The sequence below is a fragment of the Cibotium barometz genome, chromosome 16 (genome assembly GCF_041138505.1).
Source record: "Cibotium barometz isolate CiBa-2024 chromosome 16, ASM4113850v1, whole genome shotgun sequence".
NCBI classification, from domain to species: domain Eukaryota; kingdom Viridiplantae; phylum Streptophyta; class Polypodiopsida; order Cyatheales; family Cibotiaceae; genus Cibotium; species Cibotium barometz.
Genome location: NC_141061.1, coordinates 43,410,963 through 43,425,636, shown reverse-complemented (window position 1 = coordinate 43,425,636; position 14,674 = coordinate 43,410,963). Strand labels below are relative to the sequence as shown.

The following is a 14,674-nucleotide window of genomic DNA, read 5'->3' as shown; positions in this document are numbered from 1 at the left end:
TGAGAGAATCTCCACAAGATCCCCTCTATATGTGAAGCTCAATCTGGATGTGACGGGGCGAGAGGTATTGAAGACCATTACCTTGGTTTTACCAAGATTTAACAGAGAGGTCCCGCTAAGTGCAAAAGTCATGCAAGGCATTCAACTGTCTCTGAAGCCCTTCGGCTGCTAAGTCTGAGAGGAGGACGATGTCATCTGCATAAAGTAGTATGAGGATCAATATGCCTGCCAGTGTCGGACCAGCCCCGTCCATCAATGAAGCTCGAGATCTCATCAATGTAGAGTCCGAAAAGAGTGGGTGATAGAGGGCAGCCCTATTTCACCCCAATGGTGCTGGAAATCTCCTGTGATGTACCTCCTAGGGCTCTCACTCGTCCGGTGACGGACTCATAGAGGGCGATGATGCTCCAAACCATGTCAGATGGGACTCCGATCTCCTGTAGCCGGTGCAAGAGGCGGGCTCGGGGTACAATATCAAAAGCTTTGCGGAAATCCACAAAGCAGCAGTAAATCCTCTAGTGTCGTGCTCTACCCTCCTCAATGATGGCACGGAGGGTGAAGATGTGGTCAAGGTTAGAGTAGCTCATCCGAAAGCCAGCCTGCCCTGACGCTCTGCATCCCTGGCTCTCTGCAAATGAACTAAGCTCCGCCTCTACACTGATCCATAGAGCTTCGCCAATGTGTGGCCAATCATGATCGTCCTATAGCATAGTCACAAGGAAACTCCGTTTCGGGGCCTATCGGATTGGAAGCTCCGTTTCCAATGTCACCCGTTTCTCGTTTCCTTTGTGCCGTTTCTTGATGAAACTCTTAAGGTTGCATACAAAATATAACTATGTTGTTTCCAAGAAGCCGTTTCCATTTCAAAGATTAAGTCGTTTCCGTTTCCGATAGCTTTGTCCTTCTTGTTCCGTTAACCGTTTCCTGTGACTATGTCCTGTAGTTATTAGGATCAAGTGGATCTCCGGCTTTGAGGATGGGAGTGATGGTGTTGGTGGACCAAGAAGGTGGAAATCCTTCACAAAGGAATCTGTTGAACATGTAGCCTAGTAGGGGCGCTAGGGTATCATGGGCATGCGAGATGTACCCGGCAGTGAGTCCCTCATGATCTTGGGCTCGCCCATTGCGTAGTCTATGAATGGCCTTGAGGACCATGCCCTTTGTGAAGAAGGTGGAGGTGGTGGGGCGGGGTTTTGGTGGTGGGGGTAGGGGTGGCTGATGGGGGATATGATAAGAGGGAGCATGCATAGGAGTGCCATGTGTCGGGGCAGGTGATAGGTGTAGGAGGGCAATGTTCTCGGAGTTTCCTCCATGCCTCTTTGCAATTCGGCCCTAAGAAAAGTCGGTATAACTCAACCTCTTTCCGAGCATAGAACTCTCGCTTCTTGCGTCCGGTGAGCCGTTGAGAAATCCGTTGCGCTTGGTGCTGCGTGATTTGCCCAATCCGTACCTCATGCTTAAGACGGGAGTGTGTGGCCCGACATTCGTCATCATACCAACAGTTATGGGGCATGGAACCGCAAGGTGGCTTGGCGGTAGACCGCCGCGTGCATATGAAAGAAGCTATGGCGGATGTGTGGAGTATGGTGGTGAGTTGTGTTGTGAGGGTGGATAGGGGGACAGTAGGTTCCACATCCTGGAGTTGGCGATAGATGTGCTTGGAGTAAACAAGGTCAAGCTCGTGATCAAAGAGGACCTGAGTGTAATGCGAGATGGGGCGAGGTGGTGGAGGGACGGGTGGTGTGCAGGTAAGAGTGAAATCCTATTGGGGACGGTGCTCAATGATAATGACTCTACCATCCCTATAGATAGCCCACTTGCCTGCTCTGCGGGCCTCATGAACAGTCACCATCGCCTCACGCCGGTGTGCCACCTGTGCTGGAGTGAGATCATCTCCCATGTACACCTGTGTGCCCTTGAGGGCAGCCCGCCTATCTAAGAAGGCTTGTCTGCTGGTGGCATCAGGGAATCTAATGATGGGGAGTCGCTCTCGTGTCATATCCTTTCCTGCCCTCCATGTGTATGCAACCGGGGGGGGGGGGGGGGGGGGGGCGATCCCGTCCACTCCTAGCATCTAGAAAAGTGTCATGGCATCCTCCTTTGGGGAAGCCCCCGCCTGTAGCCCCCGTACTCGCACATGGAGGGCCCTATCCTTCCTGGGTTTCTCCTCCTCGAGAGTCTCATGTATGATGCTCTGCGGGGGTTTGTGCTTCTTCACCACCTCCACCCAATCTTTCTTCGTGGTCTGCAGTTCTTCCCGCAACTTATCACTCGCAGCTTTTAACTGCTCCAAGTCAGCCCTTAAACCCTCCTGAATATTCAGTTCCCCTTCCTCCACTGTGTGGTCCTTGACCGTAGCCTTTGGGGCTTCCATTTCTGCCCGGAGTTCCCCCTATCATTGGGGCAGCTTTTGGCATTCCTATTTGTTGCAGCTGGGTCTCTTTCAACATCTGAATCACCTCTTCCTGGTGGTTCACTTGGGCTGTCAGTTCTTCAATCCTGTTGTTCTTTCCTTGTATCTCCTTGCAGAGGCGTTCCAACTGTTTTTCATGTTGGTTCAGAACCCTGTCCCACACCTTCTTTTGTTCACCCAGTAATTTCTTGCTATTGTCCTCCACTATCTTGATGTATGCCTCCAGCTCCTGTAGGTTCATTGTGTTATTTCCCCTAGTTGCTACCTTGGGGGCCTGAGCAAGGGCGGGCGGGGAATAGGGCAGTGAGCACACAATGTATGAACAGGCGCAGCCTGACAAGGGAGGCGGGGCAAGGGCGCCTGTGCGCTGGAAACTCGGAGGCGGAAGCAGGGCCAGCAGGAGCTTGACAAGGGGGGCGGGGCAAGGGCGCCTATGCGCTGGAAACTGGGAGGCGGAAGTAGGGCCACCAGCGCACACCGTGAACAAAGAAAAAGAGAGAGAGAGAGAGAGAGAGAGAGAGAGAGAGAGAGAGAGAGAGAGAGCATCTACTAAAGACCCAATGGGCCTATGAGACCAAGTGATACAATAATGTCCATGGCATATCTCATCATGGAACGGAAAATGAAATAGAACAAATCAAACCTAGAGAGAGAGAGAGAGAGAGAGAGAGAAATGTAATGAAATGATATATTAACGTCCTCAAAAGGCCAAAATGACCTATGAGACCAAAAAGGTTACAACAATTGGTGGATCTGATACAATGTCTGTGTAAGAAAAGCTAAAACAACTAAACAACTAACTGAAACTGAAACAACAACTATAAGGAAAAGTGAGGTACTAGGAGCTCCTAATGGATAACATCTGGGAAGGAAAACTCCGGCAACAAAGGTAAGCATCATATACATCACTATCCAAAGATGTCTCTCATCGATCGATGGCGGATATCCTCAATGTCCTCCATGGTAAGTACTCTGACTGGACGTCTCCCATGCCGTGCTTGTATGGTCCTGATCCTCTGTTGTAGTCTCCATCGGTGTTGGGATGCGCCTCTCATCTTGGGGCGCCTGGACCGCCCCAGCTCTAGAGCCAGATCCTAAGAACTAAGTGGAAACTTGGACATACCATACTACAAGGTGGCCCTCAAGTGCTAGCTATCTCAAGGACTCCATGGCAAGCCTCAGTGTGAAGCTCCCTACATAAGATCACCCGATACACAAGCTAAACACACAAGGGCTGAGGTTCCACTCCCCACATGCCAAGCCAATTAGCCCTAGCGTCCCATACCAAAACAGAGCATATCCTAAGGGACCCTCGGCAAGACCGCCTATGAGTCACCATGTCCATGGCAAGCGAAAGACTAATTTGTTCAATGTGTAGACCAACTGTCACAAGTATGACAACCTCCCAACACAATAACCCAAGAGTCACTTATATAGTGACTATTGCCACTATAGGAAGCAAAGTCAATGAAACTCTTCTCTAAACTAGCAGTTGTCTCATAGGTCGAGTCCTCCACCACCCTATCTTTACATCTGATCTTTATACTCATGGATCAACTTATTCCTAAGCTTCATTTCCTTGAATCCAATATAAGCTCTAGCTCATGCCAAACAAAGGACAAGTCCTCAACCTCTACTAGCTCCTAAGCTGTAACAACGTTATCCTCAGCTCCCAATTTTTCCTCGAGTCTACTCACATGAAAAACTCGAGAAACTTTTACATTAGGAGGCAATTCTAATTTATAAGCCACCTCACCAATTCTTTTCAAGATCCATTCAGGTCCACAGTACCTAGGGGACAACTCCCAACCTTCCCCATCCGCAACGTCTCAGAACTCTTGGATATCCATAGATATACAAGCATCCCCTCAGAGAACTCCCTCACTGAACACCTCCTATCAACATAAAACCATGCTCTATCCTGAGTGAGCATTTCTGATAGATTCGCATGCATTGACTAGAATCTCTTGCAGATCCGCATCAATCTTTATACCGTGAATTCCTGATATAGTTAACAGAGATCTAAGTTGGTAACCGTACATAAGCATTAACAAACTCTAAATCCTAGCATACCTAGGTCATTGGATTTCTCGAGATGGTATGAAAATTGATCTTGAGTGGTTCCAGAAGGTGGGGCATTGGCCAATTCCATGGACAATGAGGCAACTTCGGGCATTCTTGCAATTCACTATTTTTCTTAAAAAGTCAGTGAAGGATTATTCAAATCTGATTGTTCCTTTCATGCACCTTCTCAGAGGACGGGGACAAAAGTCCAAAAGTCCTCCTACTTGGAATGAGAGGCTTGACGAGGCTTTTCATACTCTCAAGCTCCACGTGAAGGAAGCACCTATTTTGGCCTTAGCGGATCCTAGCCGGTTAACCGCTTGTGGTTAAGATTGACTCCAACGATTATGCAATAGGGGCTGCCTTGTTCCAGGTGGCTAACCTCTGCACTCGAAAAGCAAGAAACCAAGTCAAGTGGCATACTCAACGTAAAGAATTGTATGGGATTATATACGCATTGAAAATTTGGACACGTTATTTGTATGGATCCAAATTTCGGGGATACAACTTACCTATGACTTGATAAAACGAACATTTTATTGGCCTAAGATGAAGGCAAAAGTCCAAGACTATGTGATGAAATGTCATCAATGTGACAGGTTAATAAGGTTGAGCCCCTTAGTGCTGGAGAGTTGTTACATTCTCTAGAGATCCCTTTCGAAAAGTGAAATAGTATTTCCAAGGATTTTATTGTTGGACTACCATGGACCAAAAAAGGGCATGATGCCATCTAGGTGATGGTAGACTCATCGACAAAGACTAATTCGGTGCAAGAGTTTGTTGAGCAGCTTTTCAAGTTGTATGGATTGCCTTGTGACATAGCGAGTGATAGGGAATTCAAAGTTTTCTTGACACTTCTCGCAACTCGATTTCCAGAATTGAACGCTACGTTGAGTATGACTTCCTCTAATCATTCTCAATCCGATTGGCACACGGAGAGGGTGAATCACATTTTCAAGGAGGCTCTAATACTACTGAAACAAGCCTTCGTACGGACTGTGGCACAGGTACGTAGCTTACCTTCAAGAAAACAACAATGTCACACATAAAACCTTGAGAAAAACTGAAAATAAACAAGAGAGAGAGAGCAGAGAAACAAGACACCACACTAGGGGTCAAAATAGCCTTGGGCGAACCCCCCCCCCCTCCCTTCAAGTTATATTAGATAAAAAGATGCTTTTTCGACTAAGAACTATAAATTCGGCTATTCTCTCATTGTTGAGACATGTAAAAGGACGAAAGCTCTCTAGCTCTAAGAACTTGTACTCAAGACTTCTCCAAGGGGTTTTATCTAATATAAATCTGAGGGGGGGGGGGGGGGGAGGGGGGGGGTGGGGGGGGACCAAGGCTATTTCAATGGTCAACCCCTACTATGGTGTCCTCTATCGCTACTCTCTCTCTTTTGATTATTTTCAGATTTTCTCAAGGTTTTACACGTGAAATTGTTGTTGTCTTGAAGATAAGCTGAGTACCCATGCCATAGCCCTTACGAAGGCTTGTTTCAGTGGTATCAGAACGAAGGCTATATTTCTCTCCTACGAGAAATAACGATCTTAACATGCGGTGCTTTTTGCTTTTTTTTCAAGCAATGGGAAGCACCCACCACCAAGAAGAGGACCAAGCCACCAAAAGTGGAAAGAAAACCCAAGAACCCACATGGTCAAAGAAACTATGACCAATTTGGACACTATTATCCAAGATCCCGACTTGATGAGAATTTTTTAGCAACTATCTAAGAAGATCGAGCAAAAGAAGAAAGAGGATGAGTAACCAACAAGGAGAACGCGACTAAAAATCAAAAGTCTTCATCAAAGAGATCACCCAATCCTCCCCCTTCTCGTGGAAGGGGGAGGAGCCATTCCAAATCAGCCCACTCTCATTGTGGGAAAAGTCAACATGGTCGGAAAAGGTCCACGAGCCCATCTTCTTCATCAAGCCTTTCATCTTCCTCATCTTCTTCTTCTTCTTCCCCTTCTAGGTCACCCTCTCCACGACGTGGAAAGAAAGAGAAGAAAGGTCAATGCAAAGCTAAGGAGTTCAAAGGAGGAGGAAAGACGGTGCAGTTTACACCATATGATGGAGCTTATGGTTACACAAACAAAGCCCTCACTTTTATCCACCAATTTGATATTGCTTTGGGTTTTGAAAACTATTCGGAGCCATCCAAGATTCGCATAGCTAGTTTACAACTTATGGAGACAGCCAATGCATGGTGGGATACACTCATGGTTAAGAGAACATCTCCCAAGAAATGGAAAGACTTAAAAAAATCTTTTAATCTTTTGCTTTCCAAAAGAATCCAAGCCTATAAGGTGACCTTGCGCTGCTATCCTACCACGTGTCAGTGCCACATCACTTTTTTTGCCACATCATCAATGCCCTCACTTTTATTCACCGATTTGATATTGCTTTTGGTTCTGAAAACTATTCGGAGCCACCCAAGATTCGCATAGCTAGTTTAAATCTTACGAAAACAGCCAATGCATGGTGAGGTACACTCATGGTTGAGAGAACATCTCCCAAGAAATGGAAAGACTTAAAAAACCTTTTAATCTTTTGCTTTCCAAAAGATTCCAAGCCTATAAGGTGATCTTGCATTGCTATCCTACCACGTGTCAGTGCCACATCATCAATGCCACGTCACCTTTTTTTCAAAACTTTTTGTTTTAATCCAGATATATATATGTATGTATGTATATATGTATATATACATGTATATGTATATGTATATGTATGTGTGTGTGTGTGTGTGTGTGTGTGTGTGTGTGTGTGACCTCAGTTGTATCATGATGTTTTGTTTGTAGGTTTTGTGCATAGTCACAAGGGAACGTCGTTCCAAGCTCTTGGAACGGGGGAACGCGTTCCATAGAGATAGCCGTTCCCGTTCCCGTTCCAAAATGGCACCGCAGACCATGTAAGAAATATAAGTGAACTATGTATCATGTAGAACACATCTATGCATTATCATGGCCACTACTGAGATGGTTTGAGGTTCTTTCTTTACTATGCCTCTTTCCAAAGCATTTACAGATATATAAAGTAAATTCATAAACACATTTATGCAATGATGTGGCGTTCCCGATTCCGTTCCCTTTTATTCAAGCTTTTCGTTCCCGTTCCAAACAGTCATCCGTTCCCCAAAACGTTCCCGTTCCCTTGTGACTATGGTTTTGTGGGTTTTCACCTCGCAACGAGGTTTCCCACTGGTAGTATAAGAATTACTGAAAAGTGTGTGTGTGCGTGTGTGTGTGGGAAGAGTACTTGCAAAGAACAGATGGGTCGTGATGGTGCTTGCAATACTCATAGTTCCTATCCTTTTTGGCATGATGGCCAAGGAAGAGAACCAGAGGGAACGGATGAGCACCTCCATAATATTGCAACTCAAACTGATATGATCACTAAGTACGTGTGCAAGCTATTGCACTGGTGAAGTAGAGGAGCACCAAGTAAACAAAATTGTAGGGCTTTACTTGGGTTTGCAGGATCAGAAGCTTTATCTTTGTTCAATTTCACATCCAATCTGACGATTTCACCACTTGTTAGAAAATAAAGCGCAACTTCAAACGCTGATATGGCTGAAGGAGTTATAGTGCTGCTAAGAAAAACGATGACGATGCAGGCCTATTGTTCATGTAGAAGACAGGTAGTGACCAAGACTGACCGTGCACAAAGGGGCACCAGCAAAGCGCACAGAACGCAAGGCAGTCACCAGTCCGCAGCCAGTGGCAGTGGTAGAACCAGGCGGCTTGGTCGGGGCAAACCATGCGGCTCAGCCAGCGGAGCCCTCCACACTAGCGCCGCCTTGTTGGGTAGGCAGAGGTGGCTGAGCAAACAGTGGCGGGAAGAGTCGACGGCGCTTGGCTTTGGGGTAGTTGAGCAAGGTGCTGGCCGGCTCTAGGGCGGCAGAGCTCAAGCAGAGAGAAACGCAGAGCAAAGTAACGCAAGGCGCTGCAGAAAACGCAGGATGATGATGGCGATGGCAACCTTCACATGGAGAAAACACAGAAGCAGGTTGATGATGCACAAAAATGCAGAAGCATGTTGATGATGGCTAAAGCATAGCTATGAACACATGAAGCACAAGAAATGCAAGGCTTAGCAAAGTAACCCACGCTCTGTTACCATATTGCATATCACAGGAGATCACACATATGCAACTATGGAGGGTGAAATCATCATCAAGGTGAGTATGTGGAGAGAGATGAAGCTTGAAGGAGAGAGGAGATGGAGCTTCAACCGATGGAAATGGTTGTACAAGGATTAGAGAGAGAAAGAGAGTAAGAGGGAGAGATGTGTTAACAACCAAGAGAGCAAGATTGCACAACTCAAATCATATTCACTATGATAATGAATCCACCCAAATACATGCTTTTATATGCACCGATGCCTTATCTTTTGACACTAAATAAGAGGGTGTTCACACCACTAAGGACGCTTGACTAGACTCCAGACTAACTCCAAAATACCAATCTTTGTAGGCAAAATGTCAATGCATAAGTATGCACTCCTCCACCAGAACACAAAATCTTTTCCAAGTCCTGAATATGTAGAAAAGTTCTCGATGCCCACTGGTCCCACAACTCCAAACCTCCTTTTGAAAAGTTACCACATAGCTTAAGCTACTACTAATGGCCGGGATTGTTCACAATTCTCAGAGTACTTTTAAAAAAGGTAAAAGCAAATGATTTTCCCCAGTTAACAGTCACATGGTCCAAGCTTCTTGCTCAACTCACCAAGAGAGCTAAAAAACAATCTCTTTAGTGCGACCAATTAGTTTCAAAACTACATGAATTGCAAGAGATACATCAAGCAAGTATGTCATAAAACCCTTACGGCTTAGGCTTACCTTCTTGTCATCTTGCAAAGCTACTAGGTCGCCCATCATGAGCTCTAGCCTCCGAGAAACATCAACACTTCTTCCTTGTTCACCATTGCAAAGTATCACGACTTGCAGCTTGCTGCTTCTCAACACTACAAACCACACTTAAATTGTGTTTGCAACTTTTTCTTTTGGACAGCTAAGGCTTGTTAGTGGTCTTCCCCGATCCAACAGAAATTTGAACGACAGCCTATCGTGCCAACTTCCTTGTGCCCTTTTAACAAGCTTAAAAAAAGCTTCATGTTTGAAATGATCGCAGAGATTTAGGAAACTTCCAACTTTACCCCCTACTCTGCACCAGATGTGAGGGGTCAGCCTCTTAGCACAAAACTAGAAAGAAGCTGAGGAGTTGATGAGGTTACCCAAAAAACACCATGGCATATACTATGTTCGATTAACCAGCCACCTAAATATACTGCTTGAGTGTACCATATCTCTAAAGTTTGAGTCTTGTCTAGCCCAATTCCGGATTACTTTTTTGCTTAAGCTACTTGCCCCTTCAACGTTATTTAATATTATTATTAAGATATTAGCTTAAGCCTGGATCCTTGCATTATAGTTTGGTCGTGTACCACATCAAGTGCAAAGTATTAATTCAAAATTGAAGGCATGGGTTAATACTCTTCAAGAGATTTGAAAGCGCAGCTGAGGTTCCTGCAAAGCCACCAACAAAGATAGTGGCATGTCACTCAATTCTACACACACAGTTTTTTTGTTTTATGTTGACATGGTATGAAAAGATGACCTGCATTCCGGGAGAATGACCATCCATCTAGTCAAGAAAAAAGGAAGGCTTTGTATACGTGCACTGAAGCAGTGATTTGGCCAGAACTTACAAAATAGGGAAATGATGAGCTACTCAGTCACACCATAAGACAGCACAGCTCTACATACTATTCTTTTAGCGCTACCAGGATTTAACTTGAAATCCATTGTTAAAATTAATGGTTCCCTGTCTCTTCATCAGCCAACTCAAATCAAATGCTCACTTGTTAAGAGAGATGCAATACAAACTGAAGAATTTACCGTGTAGACACCAACCTCGATACAGCGCTCAGCTCCCATCAGCCGCACAAGCATTGCAAGAAACTGGCCTTGTTCAGGTGAAGCCTATAAAAATCAAGAGTCCATGATCTTATCAGTTATACTTAGAATTCATACCATTAAAAAATAAAAAATAAAAAAAGTCCCATTTTATTTATCATTAGTCACGCTATCAATTGATCTTCTTATTTTATGAAGGGTGATATACATTCAAATATTATTATTTCACAACCATAAATCATTATTGTCCGCCGATCAGCACGCATTAAACTATACTTATCCAAATCAAGCAAACCAGACTCCAAACAACCAACTCAAAGAGCTCTTTCTTTATGGTGGCAAGACTTGCGAAATTGATTTTGCCAAGGTTTCTTTCTGTTCCATGACATTCCCCCAGCTTCTACAAAGCTGGCCTCCATTGAAATGGTTTTTCATATGTTTTTTAAAGCTTTGGGTAGTGAGAGAAGTACTCGGGCTCCGCCCTCTTAGCAGCTGTAGTGAGAAAATTCTTAAATTTATCCAAAAACTCCCCGATCAAGTCTATCCTTGATCATGCCAATCTCTAGGAAAAAGGACGTGCTGGCTCCAAAATCTCCTCTTTATCAAAGCTAATTCTTGTAAGTGTTGGCCCTTGAAGGTTCTTACATGGAAAACATTGTTTATCTCCCAATGTTCCAGTCAAAAAGTCACATCAAGGATTGTCACATGCACTCTGCACTGTAATGCATGGTGACAAGATGGCTCATCGTCAGAGCATCATTGTACAATAGTAGGACCCTTTAGGATATGATATTGTCGCATGCCGTGGCCCCATTGTAATCCCCAGTCTGGGATATGTCAGACACGAGCTACGTAGGTCATTCCTCAGCCTTAAAGTGTCATTCAGCCAGTAAGTCAAGTCCCTTAACCCACTTGAAGAGAATCATTCATGCATGTAGACGTCAGTAGAAGCTTTAGGGTTTGCATTAGAAAGCATTCTGCATTTGAATAGCATTCACCCCATGTGCATGTAAACCCTTGCATAAGCCTTAGAATATTATTCCACCAGTTATCCATTATAATCATCTAGTTGGTAGCATTTAATGCTAAGTCGTGTAGACTTTATTAGCCAGTCGGCCAACTTTGTACCCAGCCGACCTGCACCGTATGCTCATATAAATAGCCATCGTTTTGCATCATTCATCCATCTTAGCATTTACCAATTGGATCATCATCGATTCAGCATCAAACATCATTGTTTTCAGCATACAAGCATCCAGCCTTCAAAAAAACCCAGCATCATCAGCATAGGGAAGAAGCGTTTCAGTCCATAAGCGTTTCTCAACCCTACAACAGATTTCAGCATTCATGCACTTCATCGTTTTCTCCATCCTCCCGGGTGAAGGTAAACGCAACATATTCAGTCATTCCCCTTGCACATTCACAGCCTAGAACAGTCCCAATTCAGCCATCTCTCAACCACGGTTTGCAGCCTTCCTACAGCCCCCTTGGAAGAGTGCATTGGCATTGAGATTTGACATCAATGGTGCTTCTACAGCAATGTACAGTCAGCCCGACTCTTGGTCTTCCAAAGGTCTTGTGTTTGACTTATCTACAGTCCAAAGTCAGTCATTCTCTTCAAAGCAATAAAGCAAATACTCCTAGCAATAGGAGCGGGCCCTTCAGTGGGTAATTAAAGACCTAGTAAGGTGTACAAATCTCTCTCTCTCTCTCTCTCTCTCTCTCTCTCTCATCTCTTAAAGTGTGAAGTGATAAAGTGGATTGCTAAAGACTCACAAAACCCAGGATACAAAAGGCGGTCTGAGACTGTGTGTGACAGGATTCCACATCTACGCATAATTCCACTACATGTTACAAGGATGTTCTTTAATATCCTAAAGGGGGCTTAGTATCTCATAAACAGCTTTATGTCTAGAGTCAACCATCCCCACATAAAAGCAAACAAAGAAACAGTGGCCCAGGAAGACTACTCTCCCCTGGTCACAACCCTCGTCTCCCCATGGAGTAGGCGACATTGTTCTTGCCAAGGCTCTAGGTGACCCAACATAGTGGAGCTACACCATGTGTACCACACCCAACCTCTGAGGCCTTACAAAAAAAACTACCTGTTCTTAACCTACCCAAGACGACATTCCTCAGGACATATGAAGAATACATGGAACCACCAACTGGCCAGTGTCAATCTCCACAAATCCAATGCATTCCAGTGCTTCAATGCGCTCCACGCTCCAAATAAATCCTCAGATGAAAGCCTTATATGATACCAAACTTCAGAAATCTCCACACGATGCAGATGCCACTAAAAGCCATACAGTAGATTCGACGTGATGCTCAGCCACTGATTTAGGGTTAGGGTTTTTCTACATATTAGTACGACCAGGTCCTGTAGATGTAGAGGTTGTACGACTTCTTCGGGCCCAATGTAAGCCTTTAAGTGAGACACATGGAATACATCATGAATATTAGTGGTCGGTGAGTGACTACCAGCCCAAAAGGGCGCCCAAGGCATCATTATATTACCTTTAAGAAAACACTTTTCTTCTTGTCCTTCTCTGCTGGCCAACTCCTGCTCCCATGCCTATATCAACCAGCACAAACTCAATGTCACAATCACCAAGCGGCATCAATCATCGTGATCATCAACTCAGTCCGTCCAGCACTTCAACACCAACCGTCGTCATCATCAACCTGCAGCCAGCTCTGCCCACAAAGCATCCAACTGCAGTGTTTCTACACACATGGCCAATCAACATATCAACCACCAAATATCTACAGCCATCGGCTGTGTCTCTTGCGCATCAGTCGTCAGTTCAGCAGAGTCACCTCGGACATCTACATGGATCAAGAAAAGGCAACCTGCATCATCATTTTTCCTTCAACGTCAACCAATACTCACAGCTGCATTTTCTGCCCACACCATCCAGCCGGCCCCTGCGTACTACAGCAGCCCGGCAACCAATCCCAACACATCATCTTCATCGTCGACTCTACCCCCTGCTCACAGCAGCAGCCCACCTTCGACATCCTCACGGAGTGCTACCGTTGTCCTCAACACGAGCCTTCATCACCGACCGAGTCTCTTGCTTCGACTTCGTCTTTGCTTCTTCGTTGGTCTACTACTCAAAGTTACCTCACATCAGAGGACCTCTTGTACTAGATTTCATTCACCATATACATACACTCATTCATCCATTTCATGGTTGATTTGCTCTGATCTCTCGCACATCTTCTCCTTCCGTCCTTTTTCCCTCACATGGTATCAAAGTTATCATGAGCAAAGAGATTGAAGAGCTCGAGAGCACATGACATGGATCGTCTACCCGCAATTCCAGAGGACCAGCCTTTCTCACCAGAACTTGATTCTCCTTATTCAGATCTAGACCACACACAGGATGGGACTTCTTACTCATTGGAGGCCCCGTTTGAGGTCTTACATTGGGAGACGACTAGCCTGTTTACACCTACTCACCCTCTACACCTTTGGCATTTCGTCCTTCCTCTCCAAACTTATCAAACTTCGCTTCCAAACGGCGATACATGCCTACAGCCAGTGTGCCAGTGCTAGACCCCGGTATCCAGCCTCATCTGGAGAGCCTTGCTGCACAGTCTAGCCGACAGCCTGGACTTTGGTTTGGGACATTCTCTTAGGGAGGACAAGTACCACCTTGGTCGTCCGGAGAACCATCGTCATCAACTCAGCCGGACACCGTGTCAGGTTCGTATGTACCTTTGAGTGCTTATGTGCCTAACACTACCTAGGTGTCTTCTTCTGCAGCACAGGTTCAACATATGGTACCAACAACTATCCTCGATCCTTGGAGTAATGTGAACCCAAATAGAGGAGGGTCTAGGAGCAGCATACACTCCCATACTAGACTACTGGTGTACAAGGAGGTAACATTGTTTTCTCTTCTGGTTCACCTTCTATTCCTGCTCCTAATGTGTTTTAGAATACTGCACAACCACAAGCACAAAACCCTCCCACCCAACCCATGATTCTTCCTGCTGGTGTTGGCATGCATCCATTACCAGCCGCACCACCACAGGGATTTGCGTATGGGTTTTACCCAACAGAGGGATCTCTAGGCACTATGCCCACCGTCATTGCATCATAGTTGCATTCCGTACCCATACTCATCCGATGTGTACCTTCAGTACTATTTCGTACCACTCCATCCGTACCATACCTCGTACGGATAAGGTCTGCATACCAAATATGAGGTTCAATGTACAACAATTATTTGGCCCGTTTTTAAATTATTTTAGTCAGTGGT

At 45.2% G+C, this 14,674-nt stretch overlaps 1 protein-coding gene across 9 annotated transcripts in view; it reads right to left on the bottom strand.

Annotated features, from left to right (window-relative positions):
• Positions 1–14,674, bottom strand: part of LOC147630678 (uncharacterized) — a 62,600-nt gene that overhangs the window by 32,937 nt on the left and 14,989 nt on the right. For all 9 annotated transcript variants that reach the window (XM_086810622.1, XM_086810620.1, XM_086810618.1 and 6 more), the window contains one exon: positions 10,383–10,466. In XM_086810622.1, the coding sequence (XP_086666748.1) occupies positions 10,383–10,466 (84 nt within the window). The remainder of the gene's footprint in view (positions 1–10,382; positions 10,467–14,674) is intronic.